This window comes from Dicentrarchus labrax, unplaced genomic scaffold, assembly GCF_905237075.1.
Source record: "Dicentrarchus labrax unplaced genomic scaffold, dlabrax2021, whole genome shotgun sequence".
NCBI lineage: Eukaryota > Metazoa > Chordata > Actinopteri > Moronidae > Dicentrarchus > Dicentrarchus labrax.
The window spans coordinates 8,170,959-8,191,368 of NW_026136714.1; the positions used below are offsets into that span (position 1 = coordinate 8,170,959).

A 20,410-nucleotide genomic window follows, 5' to 3' on the forward strand; every position below is an offset into this window, starting at 1 on the left:
AGATAATAGACTTATATTTCCGGTGTAAAATTTCAAAATAAAACATATTGCCTATTGGAAGCGCGCGCGTCAGGACAATTAATTAACAATAATTATGTTATTTTGATCCCGCTTTCACTTGACAAGTTAAATTTGAACTATACAGCAAAAAAAGTAAATCTAAGAGTGAAGTGTGATGAAATAAGAATGCTTTAACAGAACAAATGATAGCCTTCATTGCACATATATATTTATTTTTAAACTGTAAGATCAATGAATTATACCTGGTAGTGAAGCATCCTTTCATCAAGCCACACCACGCACCAAATTGCAGTCTGCCACATTTAAAACAACGCGAGTTTTACGCCATATTTGTGGTCAACAATTTAATCCAGTTCCTTTGTTTTGAATTTCAAATTAAACCACTTCCGGTGTTGATCTATCTTTCTGAGACTTGACGCTTTTCTACAAGACTGGGCCGGGTCTGACGTCAGCTCTAAATCATATTCATGGGTTTTGGGGGCGAGATCAACTCATGACAGAACTGTAATGCCAAAAGAAATGAATGACTCACGGTAAGACTGGAGATTTCAGAGGAAAGAAGAGACCCTGTGGTGCAGCCTATTTGTTTTATTGAGTTACATTCAACAGTGGAGACATCACCTTACTCTTAAGTATATAAATCTAAAGACATTTTACATCAAAAAAACAGTCTGAGCTCATCACAGTAGGCAGCATGGTTAATTTATCAAACAATATCTGCAGTTACTGATACTGTGGAAAATATTTTTGTCTGAAAATATAATTAATTCTTGATGGCAGTAAGACTGAGGGCAGTTTAATGAGGACTAAACCTGAAAGTGATTGTGAATTGTCTGACAGGTTGTTGCTTTCTGTTTAAATTTCCCAGCTGATCCTTCAGAAATCCTCCCAGTTTGTGCACAGCTCCACTGGGCCCCGGCTGTAATGACCACCTGTACTGCTGTCCGAAGGATGCTTTACCTGAAAGACAGCGTAACAGAGGAAAAAAAAAAACCAAAACAAATCACTCCGACATATTAAGTAGTATTTAATGAAACAAGAGTTATCACAAAACAAAAAATAATAAGCAAAAGTCTTACTTTGGGAATAACTGGAGGGTTTAATGTGCCTTTACAAAGCCCGTCCCAGTTGAATCCTTCAAACCATCTGAATAAAAGCAGAGCATCACAACCTATAAAACCAATGTTTTCTCAGCTCAGGCGTCAGTGTTTTTCCTCCAGTGTAATAACTCTGCCGTCTTACTTGTGCTTCTGAATGTCCTTGGCCCCATTTCTCTGACTGCCCAGTCTCTCCGAGGGATTGCTCCTTGGTGATGAAAAGCAAATAAGAATGCAAAAATAAATAAAGTATGAAATAATAATCAGATTCTGTCATTCAAAAAGTGGTGTTACAGTGCAGGTGGTGTCCAATACACCGGCATCCTTTCCTAATTAGCTTCTCTCTGTTGTATTTGCAATGGTGGGTGGATGGAGGATGGTTTATTATTTATTATGCCTGACAAAGCCTTATAAAATAAGTAGAAAACTGTCCTTAGCCTTCACATTATAATTCATAGTGTCTGGTGGGTCAATACAACACCTGCACAGTTTCTTTATGAGACTGGAGGCACTTTTGCTGATGGTTTTTGGGAAGTCGATGTGATCAATGCCACGAATGGTTGCAGAGAGAATCTTCATCGGGTCAGAGCCGCTGAATGGGAGCCTGTAGAGGAAAACATAAGCCTTTCACAGTTACTTTAATCTATAACTGGAGAAAATTAGCTGGAGCTGCACAAACCTGTAAAACGTACCCATCACTCAGAAGTTTGAACACAAAAATGCCCAGTGACCAGAAGTCTGCAGATACACTGTGGCCTTTGTTTAAGATGATTTCAGGTGCCATAAAGCCCGGTGTACCGCAGAATGTCCAGGTTTTCTTACCCATCTCAACCCTCTTTAGACACCTGGAGCCAATCTACAAAAGGCAGATATCAGTACATTTATACAGTTACAATTCTGTTCATATTCAATAGGCAAAATGTGGTTTAAAACCAATTGTAATACCAGTTTGGCGTAACCACGCTCATCGAGAACCACATTTTCAGGCTTGACGTCCCTATAGATGACACCTTGACAGTGGAGAAAGGTCAAGGCCTCGACAACACAAGCTGTGTAGAACCTAGTGCTGCATTCGTCCAAATATCCTCTGAAACAGTTTGTACGAGTGCTGATTTAAGCATTACAGCCAACACAGTGGGGTACTATAAATATTGTATCAGTATAATGACAAAAGGTACAAGTTCAAATACTTACTTATCTTTGAGCAGACTATTTAAATCACCACCAAGACAAGCTTCCGTCAAAATGTACAGGCAGTCAGGATCTCTAAAGGTTTTATGTAGCCTGTGATCAATAAAAAAAGAAACACATTAAAGATATTTTATAATATATCATATCATGTATTGAAGACAATTCTAATTATTTAACTGCAGAAGAACAGACACCTGACTATGAAAGGGCAATGAATCTCCATTAGGATACGCCCTTCTCTTAGGATGTGCTCTCGTTGACCGTTGTTGAGGATCAGCTTCTTCTTAAGGACCCTCATGGCAAAGAAACACTTTATGTTGCTCTCAAACTGCACCTGACAGAGGTGGAAATCAATAGATTACATTATAGAAACATGGAATCTCAAGGAGGCAGCAGCACATGGGGATTTGTGTCATTGTGTGTGAGCTGCTATAAGATCAACCCTTACCAGGTCTACGTGACCAAACTCCCCAACTGCTAGAGTGCAGATAATTTGGAAATCACTTAAGGTGGAAGATGAGTGGAGGTCAGGATCCTTGTCTGACCTGCTCACAAGGAAAACAGGAGTGAGCCTACCTACACCTTGTGTGTTCTATAGGAGAAAATTACATGTTATTATTGTGTAAAATAGCATTGTAATGCTCCTCACTCGCTTTTGGATTCATGGCTTTGCTGCAGCTCCTGACTGCAGTCAAATACCAACCCACCAATGATGTCTTTGAAGGTCCTGAAACACAGAAGCATATGGGTATCCCTGGATGAGCACATCAATTTATGATATAACGTAGTTACATTTCTATGCAGTGAATTTTATTAACACAAAATATCCTCCACTCACTCTCTGTCTATGACCAAGCATGTGACGTCACCGACAGCAATTACATTCGCAGTCCGAACATCTTCTCTAAAGAAGAGAAAACCATAATGTTATCAATGCAAAGAACACAATATAATAATAAAATCATTTATATCATGCTGGCACAAAGTTTCATGTGTTCCTCTCATAAATGACTCCTGTAATATTCACAGAAAGGGCATTATTTCCTCCTTACCCCCACAGAGCTTTTTCTCCAAACCATTGTCTCTCAGAGAGCTTAGAGAGGACTATCTGCTCTTCAAGACCTGCCTTCTTTTCTGTCACTTTTACCTGGCAAATCCAAAAGAGAGAGGTAATGAAAAAGAGGTAATGGTGGAGAGCGATGTAGAAAAGTGCCAATGTCAATTATCACCAGCACAGTGCAATTTCTAAAGCTGCGCTGACATTTTGTCCTGCACAATCTAAATCTTTTTCTCTGAAAGCCTCATTTCATCTGTGCACCAGGCAGAGAGCATAACACTTTACCTGGCCTTTGCTAATGATATAAAAGGTGTCTCCTGTGGCCCCTTGTCGAATGATGTAGTCACCTTCAGAGTAGTGTGTCTGCAGAACATAAATGACAGACAGAGGAGCAAAGATTGGGAAATTTAATTTAAAAAGAGGATGAAAAGAAAAAAAGAACCAGCTCTACCACAGATATAAATATAAGGGCTGCTAACAATGAAGGATTAATTCAGATTCTACCCTAGCACCTGCCTGTTAACTGATGCAACGCAAGGAAAGCTTAAAATAGAAAATACAGACGGAGAGCCTGCAAACAATCATGTTTACACGTGTTTCGTCTGCATGCACACATAATCTATTGGCTGGATTCTGTTTGAAGAACAAGTTATGGGTACACAATACTGTGCATCAGATTTTAAGTACCTCCTCCATGAGATCGGACATTTTCATGATGACATCCTCTGGCAACGACTGCAGAAAGGGAACGCTGCAGACACACAGGTACACAGAAAGCACTATCAGCAATAATGAGAAGTTTGAAAAGGAATTGATTTATGATGTTTCTGCAGTTTCAGGGTGCTTAAGCAGAAACATATGATAAGAAATTTTAATATTTTAGACAGTGTTAAAGGCCTAAATGCAGCATTGTGGCGACAGCATGACTCAGGTGACATTGTGTGGAAGGCACAGAAATACAAAGCAGTTTTCTGGACCCGCTCCGTGTCAAATCAATTGTATCGGTCTGATGTTCACCTGCTAAGCAGCTCCACTGAATGAGAAAGGCTGTTGAGTCCACTCTGCATAAGTATGGTCTGATAGCTCTTGCGGTCAATAACCCACAGCTTGCTGTCCGTTTGTGCTGTGGATTAAAAGACAGAGGCAGAGAAATTGATAAAGGTTATGTCAGTGGCACTGGAGCTCAGGTAGAAACACAATCAAGAAGCACGGATTGCTCTCAAAGACAATGCAGATAGTGATGGATGTGGATGTACAATGCAGGACCCGCTTACAGCCCGAAGAGCAGACATTAGGCACCCTATTAGAATGCTCATCATGTAGAATAAAAAGAAGTGTAAGTGCTTAAAGAGAGAGACTTTTAATATTGATCTAATCTGATTTCCTTTACTATTATTACCCTTTCTTTATAATAGAGCTGGAAAGAGGCTCTTGTAAATTAATAATGACCCATATTGATTGGTTCACTGAAGCTTCCTGCAAATGGAAGTCGACAGTCTAATTAGATCCACCATCTGATAATATAGTGCAGCCCTGATATCTCAATTCCCCCATTTGGATATACTCCATCGGTTTTCACTTTAGCACCATATGACATGTAATTCAGGGTTTTATTTGGATCCAAAAGCTGGGTAGGATATATTTTAATTAGTTAAAATTAAGTGAAACATTCTCTCAAGGAGGATTTGCTGACATTTTCTGCAGAATATCCTCTGCCACCCTGAACTTCCATGGCCTGAAGATGAAACCTTGTTTGCACCTGCACCTTTATCACTGTCACTGTGTAAGAGACCACATGAGCACAAGCCTTATTGATGGTCTCAGATGGCAACAATGGAAAAAAAAAGTAATTTCAGGTCAGGAAGGAGATAAGTACAGCGGGCCCTGAACAGATTCAAGGGGACGACTGACAGAAATGGACATGGAACAAAGGACAACAGACTGCTGACAGGAGCTGAGCATTGTTACCAGAGGGCAGACGTACAGTAAATGGGAAAGGCTGGCTGGTCACAAGATAAAGAAAGCAGTCAAAAAAGGGAATGAGATGATTAAGGGCCAAACAAGGCAAATAAACTGTTTTTTTCCAGTTTAAAGTGATCCTGCCCGTTTCCACAGCCTAGACCCATTTATTTTTGTGAAACCGGGTCAGATACCCTGGCTGATGGCTGAGAAAGTTTTCCCACAGGAGCCTGTGATCAGATGCTGGGAGGAAATGACAGTATACTATCTATTTTCTAAAGAATGTTACAGAAATGATTTACACCAGAAAGTATTTATTATAGGTTTGATCCACCCATGAGAAGAATGAATGAATTGAATAGAAAATGTTATTTGTAAAGATTCTGATTGATGTTGAATTGCAGGGAGATGTGGCAGTCAGGCAGCTTGGTTAAAGCAGAAAATGTTTTAAATTCCCCACATCTCTGAGAAAACCTTTTGAAGCTGTGGTGTTGTCTAAGATCTCAAAAGATCTTTGATTTTAAATTCAACAGACGTCTTCTGTCCAAGACCACTGCCAGAAATCTGCCTGCTTGTGATATTCTCTTAAACAAGAATTATTTATATTCCCACCAAATGAAAATTAATTACAGTAAAACTCCACCAGTGTTTCAGTGCAATAGATCTCCGGTGATATCTGCATGCAAATTTAAAAACCAAGACAAAGCTTTGATACCTGAGACAGAGTAGGTGTGGGTGCAGTTGTAGAGGAGAGCCAGCTCTCCAAACATGTCTTCTGGCTCAATTGTGAGAAGCTTCAATCCGTCTTTTGTTACATCCAGCCTCCCTTCTGTTCATAAACACACACACAGCAAGTGAATAAATATAATAAATAAATATAACAAGCACATAATATGCATAGCTGTTATGTGCATGTGTTTCTGTGTGAAGAAATGCGGGGACTCAGGACCTTGAGCAGTCCGAGACATATTGTACAAACAACAAATATGCAATCACCCCTGAGCCAAACAAGACCATCGCCTCTCACTGGCCTGGATGACAAGAGAAAAATAGCGAGCAGCCACTGTCCATTAGCTGTCACATTACAAATGCAGCCAAGATTCCTGAGGACAATCAAGCAGTGATGAACTCTACAACGAGGGCAAAGCAGAACCTCTTTTCTCCTGTCTTTTGTGTCAAGTTGACATTTCAACACAAGACGTCAATGTGGGTCCCTTGTTATTCCCCTAAGTGCCTCCACTTTGCTTGCTCAAACATGCGATTCTCACATCACTGTGTTTGAGAGCAGCGTCAAATTACTATCTAATCAAACTGCGAGCCATCAGTAAGAAAATTGATATGCAAAGATATGACAAACCTAATCATTTCATTGGACTGTCCTTAAACACCTGTCATCTCCAGGAAATGTTAATACGTATCCTCAAGCATGATTAATGTTAGCAATTGTAAGAGAAACATTTATTTACCTTCTAAAACATAAGCCTGAGCCCCGTTGGTCCCCTCCTGAATGACATAGCAGCCTTGATTGATGGGGGTGGGATACATACAGGCTATGATGGCTCTGATTTCTCCTTCGTCAAGGTTCTTCAACAAGTCATTTTTCAAAAACGCTGCCTGAATCAGCCTCTGAGACCTGAGGGCATGAAGGCAGGACACTGATGAAACATTTAAGGGCAAGTTATTATATGCCTTGAATGCAGTGTCACAAGCCACAGTGTTAGAAAATGAGTAAAAGTATTTATTGATTCGGCGAGCCTTGAACATTTGTGAGACAAATCTTTCTGTTAGAGCAGGTAGGAACACTGTGTGCTCTTACTCCTCGCTTTTGTCACAGCTTCTGTGTGAAACCATGGCTAGAGTCACTGGGTCCAGAGTGAAGGGCTCAGAAATTACTGTTTTCCTTTTGGTTCTCTGCTTGTCCTCAATTTGAGCTGAGCAAGCTACAGGAAAAACACACAATGAGTCAAATGTAAGGTTCATGCTACCTGTTGCTTAAAATATGACATATAAAAGCACCATGTTCTGCACCTGCACTGGCTGCAGAGGTTCCTGGGAGCGAGACGGTGGCCCTGTAGCGATCCAGTTCTTCCTGCAGCCTCCGAATTAATTCATCCTTTGTGTCCAGCTCCAGCTCTAACTCGTCTATTAGTGTGTCCCTCTGGCGAAGCTCCTCAATCTTTAGTTGGAGGGCAAATTGGAGGTCCCGAAGTGTACCCATTACCTGCAAACACCAGGTGGCAAAACACGGCAAAATATATCTAATTCTACACACAAACATGCGAGTGTACAGTGCATATATAGAGCGGGTCCAACTACACTAAATGTACAATTGATTTTGAGTTGCACTAAGTCCCTTTTTGCAGCTACAATCTCACTTAACTCAAAGCTTCACAGCCCTTCTTCACAGCCCTTCGCAGGTTAGTAGATAGATAGATAGATAGATAGATAGATAGATAGATAGATAGATAGATAGACTGATAGATAGATAGATATACTGATAGATAGATAGATAGATAGATAGATAGATAGATAGATAGATAGATAGATAGATAGATAGATAGATAGATAGATAGATAAGGCATTTACAAATGCATTATATATACAGTATGCTTATGCAGTCCCTGTATATGTCTATTTTTCCTTTTGCCCTAATTGCAAAATTGATTTTAAAAATGTATAAATTAAAACATGGAAAGAAACCCAACAAAAATATGAGAGAAAAAAGGACAAGAAAGTAGTGATGCTATAGTCACATCAGAGAGATAAAACACCCCAGATTAACATAAGGTCATTATAGATTCTTTATTAAGTCACACATAGACTTTGTGTCCCTGCAGGAATAAAATGTAGATGTTTTCATTTTGGGTCGAAAGCGCGCCCGGAGCCATACGCACCGATTATTCACAATCTTCATAACAGATGAATGAGTTGGTCAAATCTGACAGCTAATAGACTGTTTGTAAATACAGATGCATGTTGTGTGTCCTGCAAAATGCCGTGCTGTATTTCACACCACACACACATAAAGATCACTTACCACCTGCAGCCTGTCTGGCGTAGTAGGAGTCGTTGTCTCACTTGTCCTGAATAGGTTTGTCCCTGTTTGGCAGCAGACAGTCCATTCGACAGGTGCAGATCTCCTCTGTACCCGCCCAAGTGAGAAAGATGCTCCTCTCTTGCTCGGGGCTGGCCAGGGCTGGGCACAGACAGCAGGCAATCACATGACCAAGACAGAGGAGACCATCCGGGAGGCTGTAATGAGAAATGCATGGACTGGATCCCAATTGGGTCAGAGGGTCTTTGGGGTATTTCCGAGCCCTGGGGATAGGCTGGTCTCCGGAAAACTGAGCGGTGAACATCAATCATTGTATTCCCCAGATATTTTGCACATGTGAAAGAGACTAAAGGCTGACTGTGAGCATTGATCAGAGGTTTTACTCTCCCTCTATTGTACCTGTGCACAGGGTAGTGGCCTATCCTGATCCCGACTTTACGCCTTCAGATGTTTCATTTAATAAATAAACCTACATAACAGAAAAATAATGCTTTAGTAGTGTTAGGACAACAACTGTAGTGTTTTCAAATATGATGCAATTTTATTTTGAAACTAGTTATGAATAGCAGTAGTCACAATGGCTGATTAAAGGTTAATGTAAATATAATTATTTGGTTAATTAAGACACACTCCCACTCAGCTGTGTTCAACAGGACCCAGGCAACGACATACAGGTTAAATCCATTGTATTAATGTCTTTATATGCAGCATAGCACCAGTCACTCAAAGCTTCACAAAGAAACATACAATGTAGAAATAGTAACATAAATAATTAGCAGCCTAATAACTACATAGTAATTATATTCCTTAAAGCCTTCTCTATAAATTCCAAACTCAATCCATGATCTTTAATAATGCTCTGCTCATTAACTAGAAGCAAAACAGTGGAAATAATTCGTTATTCTCGTCTTTTATATTGGATGAGCAGTCATACAGCACTCCCGCCAGTAGGCGACGGTAATGTCGCCCGACACCAGCAGCGGTCCGCATCTACCACAGAAGAAGATGGGCCGTTGACAAGAGAAGAAGCCCTGTGGCTATTCTGAGCTAGCAAAGTAACGTTACTTAGGTATATTTTTCTGTCGCCGAGCAGCTGACGGCGTTGTTGTTGTGTGGTTTGTGTTTTTTGTTGTTCAGGGCCTCGTCGAAAATGATCCTCACCGTGAAACCGCTTCAAGGAAAAGAGTGCAGTGTACAGGTACGTAAACGCACCACCCGAGCAACGCCAGTTAGCAACATTAGCTATCTTATCAGCGCTAGCCGACAGCGGTGGTCCCGTCACAGGATGAGCTCCCACACCGGGGATTGAGCCTGAAAACGGGGGTCGGTTAGGTTGTTAAACGCCACACAGCGTAGCTTCAATGGAGCTGCTGCACTGACAGATATCGGTCGGTTTGTGAGTCGGCGTTACTCGGGCTAGCTCGCTAGCCACCCCCTTGAGAATGACGGTAACTGTAACGTTATCCGACGTTCTGCCGTTACTTCTCTCCTCAACGTTACCGCTTTCGAACGCAGGGAGTGGAAGCTGCGTATGTCCTTATTTGGTGATTCCTAGAGGGAAACGGAAGTGGTCAAGCAAATACTTCAATAAAGCGTTATCTTATGAAAGAAGGGTTTTGATAGGCCAGCACAGCAGTGTAACTTAGCTAACGTTACTATCGTTACTCACTGACAAGTTACTCTCAAAGGTCTCTGACGTTATTTGCTATATTGATATAAGTTATAACGTCCTTGCCCCAGTTTGTGCCTCCCATGTTTTAAGATGATACGTGTTATTGTCTGTATGAGGCACAAAAGAAGGCTGCACCGGGCCACATGTGTGTGGAAACACCCAGAGCCCCCCCCGAGCTTTATTAGCATAGTATGTGACTGCAGGGACCACTATAGTTTGTACTGCATTAGCCTGAGGTTTAGTATGTAGTTAATCAAAAATAAAACAACAGTGATGCCTTCTACAGGTAGTCTGAAGCATGTGATGTGTACACCAAATGGGGGAAGTATCTCACACACTGGAATTAAAACTGTGAATTATTATTACTATTATAATTAACCATTTTATGTAAAGTTGAAGCAGAGTAAGAATTTTAGATCGGCTACACTCTAATGCAATTTGAATACGCTTCAGCTGAACCGAAAGAGAGAATTCATCCATCATCATGTTGTTGATCTTCCAGGTGACTGAAGACGAGAAGGTTTCCACAGTGAAGGAGCTTGTGTCCGAACGTCTCAACATACCAGCAAACCAGCAGCGGTTGCTCTATAAAGGGAAAGCGCTTGCAGGTAGACTTGCCAGCAGTCGAGTCTTTTAATAATCTTTGTGCAGAACTGTAATTGCTTGAGCCATGTGAATCAAACGTTTACATTTTTGATGATTGCATACTATATTTTTTTCCTCAGATGAGCACCGACTGAGTGATTACTCCATTGGGCCCGAGGCTAAATTGAATCTGGTAATCCGTCCTGTAGGGGAGAGGACTGGAGCGTCGGGGATGGTTGCCAGCAGCAGCAGCAGCTCACAGGGGAGAGTTTGGCAGACTGTGTCCACTATCCTTGCTAGACACTTTAGTCCAGCAGATGCAGCAAAAGTCCATGAACAGCTTATTAAGGTATTTAAATACAGCATGCCTGCTGCCATCCATTTATAATGTAAGGTCAAAGCAGTCAAATCTTTGCTAATCCATTTTCTTATTTGGATATTTACAGTTTCTAAATTGTTAAATGTTTTGATGTCTTGCTACCAGTGGAGGCTGGAGACTAAAAACATTAAGAAGGGCATAATCACACACAGATTTAAAAGCTCTTAACCCAACTATGTGTTTTAATTTAACTCTATGGGGTGGGGGCAAAGTTTTCTGGCATGTTAACAATATAAATATTTGACAGTGGTTTTCAACTGACATTTTTTGCCTCTTGTTCTGTTAGTATAAACGCTGCTTTCAAATTTAGAGGCTGTACTATATAAAGTCTGAATACAATTTAACAGGTCAAATCTTCTCCAAATATGGCAGAGAAAGGCAGCCTTCTTGTTGCCCAAATATGGAACTCAACCAGTCTATCCTCCTGAAGCCCTCTGTATCCCACAATCCTTTGTGTGGTGCTCAGTTGTTTAACAGAGTGTTCAGGCATGCTCCACCCATAAAATTAGGAACTGATCATATCATTTTTATAAGGTATTTAATTTAGGTGCTCAGCTATCACAGAAATATGTCAAACTAAGCCACTGAAAGGTCTCAATAATGAAAGCCAAGGAATAAACTGCAACTTTCTGTTCTTGTATAGCACTGCAAGTAATTGATCAAATTGTGTTGATTTGTTTTCATTTCTGAATGTATGCCAAAACTCCCAATTACATTCACTGTGAATAGATATTGTTTATTTAAAGGTCCTGCAAATGGAACTCTCTTTCTATCTCTTCCAATTTCACACAGTTTTTTTTTTCATGGCAACCTTCTGCTGATAAATTAGGAAATATCTGACTTACCAAGTACCGAGGACTTTGCGTTAATGCACCATTAGTTTTGATCTCTCTGAAACTAGACCTTCTCATTTAGGAAGGAGGCACAGGCTGGAGTATCTTGCTCCTAAATTAGGACATAACTAACCTATCACACACTTGGCAGGCTGGTTAATGTGACATTTCTGTGTGCAGTTTACATTTGCTGTTTCTAAATATTTTGTTTTATTTTTGCTTTTTCAAGGACTATGAACGTTCACTTCGACAGCTTAGTCTCGACGACATTGAGCGCTTGGCAGGAAGACTGCTTCACCCCGACGACGAGGGTGTGGACACTTCATATATGGACTAAGAATGTCTAGGTGGAAGTTGCTTATTGTGATTGTCTTTTGAGAGAGCTGCTCAGTGCTTGGAGGTGCATACAGTGTTTAGAGTGTGAAGCATGGAAAACACAGTATCAATTTTCTTGCAGAGGGCCCCAGCCGTGTGCCTAATCAGTGGCTGAGTGAACACAGATAACACTGACTGTTGATTAAAACAGCAATAGGGCTTTCTTATCCATGACCAAAGGACTTGGATAAGAAAACGTGGCCACTTTTTAATTGGTCCTCGTCATTGATGTTGCAGTCATGGCATAAGACCTGATCACATAATATTTGAATACAAAGGAATCCATTTATGCTGTTGGTCTCGCATGATCTCTGGCTGCTACAACTCCCAGGGGGACACTAACTTCTTACTGGAGGGTATTTGTGAGTAATGTCTGTGTTGGATGAGTGTTTTCTGTTAACCATCCGTGAGAAGGTAATACATGTTTTATTCCGTAACTAACTGATGCTCATTGTATGATTTGTAAATATCATGTTTATATATACAAACATTAAAAGACAGTTAAAAAAAGCAAACAAAACTATTGTTTTACTGTTTCTTGTTGTATGTTGATATTTTATGTGAAGTTAAAAAGTCGAGAACAATGCATTGACTGATTGATTTTAGTCCTATTTAGAATAAAAAGAAGTTAAAAAGGTTAAATATTAAAAATTAAATGTGATTTATAGAACGACCTCATAAGGCGGGACCAAACACGTATTTTACGTGTGGACCAATCAGGTAACGATGACGCGGACGATACAGATTGTTTTGACCAATCAGATTGCTGTAGAGTAACGCGGATACCGCCTATGTAGTAAACTGACGGTTGTGTCTTGTGTTGCTAATTCTTCAACAATCTGGATGAAATGCAACGTTTTTGACGCTCACCTTTCCCCTCTAAAACTATGCAGGACAGACACATTGGATAAGGACGGGCATTATTTGTTAAACATCGGTAAGTTCACGATGAAGCCTCGGTCGGTGCCGGTTTCCAGCGGCTGAGCTAGCGTTAGCATAGAGCTAGCACTTGTCCTTCACTTCCTGCGTTTATCGATTAGCTTTATCCGGCTGAGATTAGCTTGTAATATTGAGCCTGCGTGCCACTAACGTTACATTATTTTTTTTTGCCATGCAGCTTATGCATTAGCTCAGTGTCGTGATTGATAACTAATAGCCAATTAAAATCCTACTTTAATGTGTCATCCGCAGTGTTGGTCTAACTGATGCTCGAGGGTTACACCCCTCTCATCAGGACCTCTTCCCACTTTGGAAAAGCGATACTGTCTTCCCATTGGCACAGCTGGAGCTCATTTATTCTTTATATTTATCAGCTAAGCTTTCATTTATTCAACACATTGTTTTTGTTAATGTTTTTTTGTTGCCAACTTTACTCTTGAGAACAACATTTTCCTAGCCAGTGTTAGTTACAGTAATGTCAGTATGATTAATCGTCACCTGGGTTACTTTGCTGGACTTTATTATGTTTGTTCTGTTTCACCAGTTTAGTGAGTGAACCAAGTCTATTGGAAGGATGGAGACTCTAATCCCCACCATCAACCGGCTGCAGGAGGTCTTTCTCACAGTGGGTGCAGAGATCATACAGCTGCCTCAGATTGTCGTGGTCGGATCTCAGGTCAGGAAAAAAAACACACAATTAAAACCTTATGAACTGAACCATTACCTGTAACCCTTGCCTGTGCTTCACTATAGTTCCTAAACCTGTAAGGTCTCTGATTTGAGTTTCTGATCTGTATCTGTATCTGATGTATTGTTATAAACTAGACTTTATCAGTGCTGATAGAAACATTGCTGAGTTGCTTTCTTTGTGTGCCATAACAGAGCAGTGGAAAGAGCTCTGTGTTGGAGAGCCTGGTCGGACGGGATTTCTTGCCTCGGGGATCAGGAATAGTCACAAGACGACCCCTCGTGTTGCAACTTATTAATGTTTCCCCTCTGCAGGAGAGACTAAAGAACGAGAGCGGTACCTACACATTTCTTTATATTTTAATTAATAATAACCAGGTTTTGGTACAAGTTATGGTATACTGAATATCATCATATTAAAGAAGGTCAGCAGGTTTGTTATTTCTGTCTAAACATGGTGTCTGCTTGAAGTAGTTTATGTGTGGTTAGCACTTAGGCATGGCACTATCACTCACTGTTTGAACTGCAAGCTACTCATTTTAGAGCCTTGTTGTCTCTTTGCTAACATTCAGTCTTTCTTCCTCTTCTTATTCACTACTTTTTCAGGCAATGGGGTAACACAAAATGCCCAAAACAGCTACCCAGGTCTCTGTATATTTGGTTTGCATGGGCCTGTCTTTGTTTAGCCTCTCCTCTCATACATTTTGTTTGTTCTGAACTTCATCTGTCAAGACAAGCATGTTATAAGTCCATTGTAATCCTTTCAGTGTTCATTATTTCTCCCCAAGCTGTAAATTTCACTGTTTAAAACACCTTCGTAAAATTACTCACACTGGTTCTTCTGTTTGTTCAGGTGTCAAAGCTGAAGAGTGGGGTACATTTCTGCACTGCAAGAACCAGGTACATTTATCTGAAAGATTCAAGGGACGTGCATTATGCTTTTGTCCTGTATAATGTGCTGCGCTTAGTTGATGCATCATTGTCTCACCTTTTTTGACAGATCTTCACAGATTTTCAGGAGATTCGCCGGGAAGTCGAGGCAGAGACTGAACGCAGTTCTGGTGACAACAAGGTGAAAAGAAAGCATCGATGTAAAATCAGTGATGCCTTAAATTTAGCTTTTTACACTGCATTCATGATTTTCTTTCCTTTTTTCCTACCCTCCAGGGAATCACTACTGAGCCCATATATTTGAAGATTTTCTCCCCCAAGGTCCTTAATCTCACCCTGGTTGATTTACCTGGAATTACTAAGGTAAACTCAGCGATTTAAGGAATGTTAATTTTGTTTCATGTGTACAAATATAATGGCAGTAGATCGTGATTAATGGTGATTGCTTTGCATATCTGCAATCATCACAGATTCACAGCAGCACCCCATCTGTGCTGTGCTTACAGTAACGCTCACTGCTCACTGTTGTTGCCTCAGGTTCCTGTTGGGGACCAGCCAGAGGACATTGAAGCTCAAGTACAAGAGATGATCTTGTCCTTCATCTCCAATCCAAACTCCCTCATCCTCGCAGTGTCCCCTGCCAACTCTGACTTGGCCACCTCTGATGCACTGAAATTGGCTCGTGAGGTTGATCCAGATGGTAGGACATTTTGTACACAGGCGCCTCTTCCTCAGATTTCATTTCCATTTTCTTTCCTCTCCATCGATGCTTATTACATAATATGCTTCAATCGGAAATGCATTTTAAATGATTAAAATATGCATGAAGAACACATCGTACTCAAGTCATTTCAGGCTATTTGAGCTGCCAGTCTTTACTATTAACAGCATCCTGACAGTTAACAGTGGCTTACAGAATTGATGTTGCTATCATTGTGCACTTTGAAGAATAGATGGATAAATGATGAGAATCTACCTGTCGTAATTGCCTGGGAGGTTGGCAGTGTGACCTTAAACTGCCTGTTGTATACTTTGATAGTGTGCCAGTGTGCCAGTGTGCTAGTGTTCTCCTGCTGGCCTCAGTCCTGTCTCATCAGAGACCTGCTTCTTTGTTATGTTCTATGATGTCCTACTATACACTTTCCTCCTGTCTTTCTCAACAGAAATCATTAAAACCTAAATTGGGAGGACTTAAAAATATATAATCAAAGATTTCTTTGTTTGTGTGCCTGTTAGGACGTCGAACACTGCTGGTGGTCAGTAAGCTGGACTTGATGGATGCAGGGACGGATGCTCTGGAGGTCCTCCTGGGTCGAGTCATTCCAGTCAGACTTGGGATTATCGGGGTGGTTAACAGGTTTGCAATAATGAACTGCTGGTTGTTTTATTTTAGCCAGTTAGCAATGTTTTTAGCTTCACAATACAGCACGGTGGCAAGTTGTCCTTATTCCCCATATCATCTGACTGCACTCCTTCTCTCTCCCTAATGGTGATCCTCCTAGGAGCCAGCATGACATCAATACCCAGAAGAGCCTGGAGGACTCAATGAGGGATGAACAAGCTTTCCTTCAGCGCCACTACCCCTCGCTCGCCTCCCGCGCCGGCTCACGCTATCTGGCCAAAACTCTCAGCAGGCTGCTCATGCACCACATCCGGGATTGCCTGCCAGACCTCAAAACCCGAGTGACTGTGCTGAGTGCCCAGTACCAGACACGGCTCAACAGCTATGGCCAACCAGTAGAAGACCACAGTGCCACCCTGCTGCAGATTGTCACCAAGTTCGCCAGCGATTACTGCAACACCATCGAGGGAACAGCCAGATACATCCAGACCACGGAGCTGTGAGTCTGACCTCCCTACAGCAGTAGGATCTTTATTGAATAGCAGATGCTTTTATGATGAAAACCGCCTCCGTTTCATGTTTTAGTGTTTCAATTTTTTGTCATCTAATTTAGTACTTTTGTTGTAGAACTCAGCATTTTATTTTTTACATTGGTTCACAATGTACGCCATGAGGGTAATGTCCTTGGGGGGATGTAATTCTGTAAATTAAAGTGGTATCAGCATCTTCTCTTGGCACCTTCGTCACTACAGCCCTCTTACCACAAGGCAATTAATTCCTGTAAATATGTAGTGAGCAAACATTGACCTTTTTTGGTTGACTGCATTCAATTTTTGTGCGATTAACATTGCTGACACACAGCACTGAGAAACTGCGTTGGTGTCACAGCTGAACCCATCTCTTCTACAGCTGTGGGGGTGCTCGGATCTGTTACATATTCCATGAGACGTTTGGCCGCACTTTGCAGTCAATTGACCCCCTGGGAGGACTGACTGAGCTTGATATCCTCACTGCGATCCGCAATGCTACGGTGAGCTTACATTACTTATATTCGTGTAATTAGTTTAATCCAAATTCTAATCTAGTACTCTCCTTCGGAGCAATAGTGAGTAAATAATAGAGCTTGTGTGTGCGTGTGTGTGTGTGTGTGATTTGCCCTGCAGGGTCCGCGGCCAGCGCTTTTTGTGCCCGAGGTGTCCTTTGAGTTATTGGTGAAGCGGCAAATGAAGCGGCTGGAAGAACCCAGTCTTCGCTGTGTGGAGCTTGTTCATGAAGAGCTGCAGAGGATCATCCAGCACTGCTCCTCCTATAGCACACAGGTAAGCCAAAACATGTTGACTGACTCACTAGAACAGAGTAGCATTAATTATGACAGCACTGTGCTAAGAAAGAAAGTCTTTGTGTTTGCTAGGAGCTTCTGCGATTCCCCAAACTGCACGATTCCATTGTGGAAGTGGTGACTGGATTACTGAGGAAGCGCCTGCCGATTACTAATGAAATGGTAATCCACAGCTTAGCTAAGATGATCTTTCATTCTGATTATAATAACTAAGAGCCAAGTCCCATTAACAAGTATTTTTCCCTACATTTTCCACCTAGGTACACAATTTGGTATCAATAGAGCTTGCCTACATCAACACAAAACATCCAGACTTCACGGATGCAGCGCAGGTCTCAGCATCTGTCAACAGTCAGCAGGTAGTTATTTACTCCTTACAGCAGCTACTCACATTCATCATTTATTCTGCTAGGGTAAACAGCAGAAGTTGTGTTCTGTAAAGCCTTAACCATTACGTTTCGCATCCAAACAGTACAGCCCCTTTCAAAGTTTGTTGTGGAATTCCACGCTCAGCCAAAATTGCTTTGATCCTCTGACTTCCTCGGATTTCTCACTGTCAGGCAGAGGCCCTTGATGGAGGGAAGCGCTGGAAGAATGAGAAGGTTGCGGAAGAGAAAGCCCCGGCTGCAAGCTTTGGCAGCCCCAGCAAAGGCCAGGCCATTAACCTTCTCGACACAGTGAGTGGTGGGATTAGCAGTGCGACAAAATACTTAGTAGTGAATACATTGCAGCCTGTCAACATTGTACTTTGACCCTCTTTGCCAGGCGGTGCCCGTATCCCGCAAGCTGAGTGCGAGGGAACAGAGGGACTGTGAGGTCATCCAGCGCCTTATCAAGTGCTACTTTCTCATTGTCCGCAAAAGCATCCAAGACAGGTTCGTCTGGAATTCCAGAGCACCTGCAGGGCACACGTTCTCCCCCATTTTCTTTTCTTTTGCTATGGTTGAGCTCTGTTGTTATTGATGCAGATTATCTAACTTTGTCTCGGGGCTGTGTGTCCGCAGTGTGCCCAAGACAGTGATGCACTTCCTGGTGAACTTTGTGAAAGAGCATCTGCAGAGTGAGCTGGTGGGTCAACTTTACAAACAGCCACTGCTGCAGGAGCTGCTCATTGAGTCACAGGACACGGCACAGCAGCGGACTGAGGTTGCTCAAATGCTTGAGGTAAAATTGGCTGCTGCTTTTGTTCTCTGAATAGGTTTTGAGCATCAAGGGAAGTAAGTCTCCTTTTTCTTTAATCTACTACTTTAAGGCTAGTGATTTAACCGCCCTTTTTTCTTTTTTCCCTTTTCAGGCGCTTAAAAAAGCCAATAACATCATCTCTGAGATTCGGGAGACTCATCTGTGGTAGCCAGAGGAAACAAACAATTCCCTTGTCATAGGACAGCTTTGAGAGTATGAGAGTGTATGTGAGTTTACAGCACAGAGAGCAATTGTGTGTGTGTGAGAGTGTCTGTGTGTGTATTGTCTATGTGTGGCAGTACCACTGTTTTCTCATGGACCAATGACCATAGCACATTTAGATCAACTTTTTCTCGTCAGCTGTCGCCCTGACCAGTACACTGGGGCTGTTGCTTTTCACTGTGAACGTTGTGTTGTGACTGAAATTAATTAAACACTCAGGCCGAAAGTGTTATTGCAAAGATGCAAAAAGAAAGACAAAGTTGCGAACAAAATCTTTTTTGTGACAAAATGTTTGTTGGGTCATTAAATTGTTGCTGTAAATGTAAAATGTAAATTATATGTGGAGTATTTAAATTGTTCTCCGGGGTGTGTGTTTTGGATCAAAATGTGTTCACATTGTACAGTTTCCAAAAAGTGGGCTTCCTCTGAGCCTCTTCAGCAGGTGCTAAAATTACGTTAGATTAGATGTGTTCCAACTGTAATCCCCTTTGTTGGAGCTCCAGACATAGAAATGAAGTGAAAATCCAACTCAATCAATGCTGACTGCAATGCAACACTGAAGACAGACAACAGTCATTTACAGGAATTAGAGGATGAATACAGATTGTTTTTCCAGCTCCGTAGAGCTAATCAATATCAGGTTTATTTTCCAGAGTCACACTTACATATCAGCCCATTTATATTATTAACTGTTGCACTGAATTTCTTGTTTTATGTGTTGTTAAAAACAAAGAGACCAAACATATATCTTCCTCTGTTCAGCTAGTATGTGTATGTATAATATAGTATTTAGAAAACAGGAATTAATTATAGATCTAAGAATAGCCAGGAGGTTATGTTGTATGGGTAGGGTACGTGGTAGAACTGTAATATTCTGTAGCCTCTCCTCATGCAACCAATTCAATGGTTTCCACTGTTAATAGTACAGAGGGATAAATAAGGCGTTAGTAAAGATATTGCCCTAAGTATAAGATACTCGTGGATTGCTCCTGCATGCAGTTTATTCCCAAATGATATCTTAAGTTAGCCAGGGGCCATTCCCATCTATTCCTAACTGAGGTTGTTGTTCAGTCAGTCCTCCCCCAAGTAGCTATTAATGCGAATCTCCTCTAATAGCCCAAAACAAAAGAATATCCTAAACATTTTGCTGTTTTCAGGAAGACCTGCCTTAACGGGACCATCAAACCGTTTCTGAACTCTGTGATCAGGGAGCGAACAGTCTGTCCTTCTGAAAGCCCTGTGTGAGTTTGCATGTGTGTGTTCAGTATGCATGTGTGTATGAATGACTTATGTATGACCATGAATGATTAATGTATATTTTGTATTATTTAATTGTATATTGTTATCATGCGTCAACTGCCTCCGAGTTCTTGCCTGCCAATATTTGTGATACGTGTTTACCGAATGAAGTCTGTTGAGATTGGAGGGACTCATTAAACCCTAACAAAGGACACTGTACAGAGTCTGTCTGGGTGTTATTGATAACGTGCAGTTATAACAATTGATCAGTTTTCATGCGATCTGTTTGTCTCTCACAGTGCCGCAGCAATAGATGTGATTAGACTCACTCTGCTTCATTTTATT

The 20,410-nt window shown here is 41.3% G+C and overlaps 3 protein-coding genes across 5 annotated transcripts; 2 read left to right on the forward strand and 1 right to left on the reverse strand.

Annotated features, from left to right (window-relative positions):
• Nucleotides 1–594: 594 nt before the first annotated feature.
• Nucleotides 595–9,362, reverse strand: prkg1l (protein kinase cGMP-dependent 1, like). 2 transcript variants are annotated; one of them, XM_051421526.1, is made up of 20 exons: nt 8,363–9,362; nt 7,354–7,546; nt 7,142–7,265; nt 6,792–6,958; nt 6,041–6,154; nt 4,384–4,489; nt 4,054–4,117; nt 3,652–3,729; nt 3,362–3,456; nt 3,148–3,213; nt 2,959–3,036; nt 2,758–2,854; nt 2,504–2,643; nt 2,313–2,402; nt 2,064–2,205; nt 1,811–1,974; nt 1,600–1,722; nt 1,264–1,326; nt 1,101–1,167; nt 595–981 (listed from the first exon to the last, which is right to left on the reverse strand). In XM_051421526.1, exons 2-20 carry the CDS (start codon nt 7,541–7,543, stop codon nt 898–900), a joined length of 2,052 nt encoding a protein of 683 aa, XP_051277486.1. In that variant the 5' UTR covers nt 7,544–7,546; nt 8,363–9,362; the 3' UTR covers nt 595–897. The 2 variants fall into 2 exon arrangements, with proteins under 2 accessions (XP_051277486.1, XP_051277487.1); XM_051421527.1 differs by lacking the exons at nt 6,792–6,958; nt 7,142–7,265.
• Nucleotides 9,363–9,386: 24 nt separating this feature from the next.
• ubl4a (ubiquitin like 4A) lies at nt 9,387–12,744 on the forward strand. Its single transcript, XM_051421530.1, has 4 exons — nt 9,387–9,578; nt 10,555–10,660; nt 10,778–10,986; nt 12,079–12,744. Exons 1-4 carry the CDS (start codon nt 9,531–9,533, stop codon nt 12,184–12,186), a joined length of 471 nt encoding a protein of 156 aa, XP_051277490.1. The 5' UTR covers nt 9,387–9,530; the 3' UTR covers nt 12,187–12,744.
• Nucleotides 12,745–12,981: 237 nt separating this feature from the next.
• Nucleotides 12,982–20,284, forward strand: si:dkey-32e23.4 (dynamin-1-like protein). Of its 2 annotated transcripts, XM_051421528.1 has the most exons (18): nt 12,982–13,161; nt 13,708–13,839; nt 14,046–14,187; nt 14,457–14,495; nt 14,704–14,750; nt 14,851–14,922; nt 15,018–15,104; nt 15,279–15,441; nt 15,978–16,098; nt 16,244–16,582; nt 16,993–17,113; nt 17,247–17,402; nt 17,495–17,584; nt 17,683–17,781; nt 17,983–18,099; nt 18,188–18,297; nt 18,427–18,586; nt 18,717–20,284. In XM_051421528.1, the coding sequence occupies exons 2-18, from the start codon at nt 13,738–13,740 to the stop codon at nt 18,771–18,773; spliced, it is 2,022 nt and encodes a 673-aa protein (XP_051277488.1). In that variant the 5' UTR covers nt 12,982–13,161; nt 13,708–13,737; the 3' UTR covers nt 18,774–20,284. The 2 variants fall into 2 exon arrangements, with proteins under 2 accessions (XP_051277488.1, XP_051277489.1); XM_051421529.1 differs by lacking the exon at nt 14,457–14,495 and having other exon boundaries at nt 12,983–13,161.
• Nucleotides 20,285–20,410: the final 126 nt, after the last annotated feature.

Coding starts and splice junctions, on each gene's coding strand:
- prkg1l (XM_051421526.1), bottom strand. CDS start 7,543: ATGGGTACACTTCGGGACCTCCAATTTGCCCTCCAACTAAAGATTGAG. Junction 7,266..7,353: donor AACCTCTGCAGCCAGTGCAG/GTGCAGAACATG, acceptor TTTTTCCTGTAG/CTTGCTCAGCTCAAATTGAG. Junction 2,206..2,312: donor AATAGTCTGCTCAAAGATAA/GTAAGTATTTGA, acceptor AAACTGTTTCAG/AGGATATTTGGACGAATGCA.
- ubl4a (XM_051421530.1), top strand. CDS start 9,531: ATGATCCTCACCGTGAAACCGCTTCAAGGAAAAGAGTGCAGTGTACAG. Junction 9,579..10,554: donor GAAAAGAGTGCAGTGTACAG/GTACGTAAACGC, acceptor TTGATCTTCCAG/GTGACTGAAGACGAGAAGGT. Junction 10,661..10,777: donor TAAAGGGAAAGCGCTTGCAG/GTAGACTTGCCA, acceptor TTTTTTCCTCAG/ATGAGCACCGACTGAGTGAT.
- si:dkey-32e23.4 (XM_051421528.1), top strand. CDS start 13,738: ATGGAGACTCTAATCCCCACCATCAACCGGCTGCAGGAGGTCTTTCTC. Junction 15,105..15,278: donor ATTTACCTGGAATTACTAAG/GTAAACTCAGCG, acceptor TTGTTGCCTCAG/GTTCCTGTTGGGGACCAGCC. Junction 17,403..17,494: donor GCTCCTCCTATAGCACACAG/GTAAGCCAAAAC, acceptor TGTGTTTGCTAG/GAGCTTCTGCGATTCCCCAA.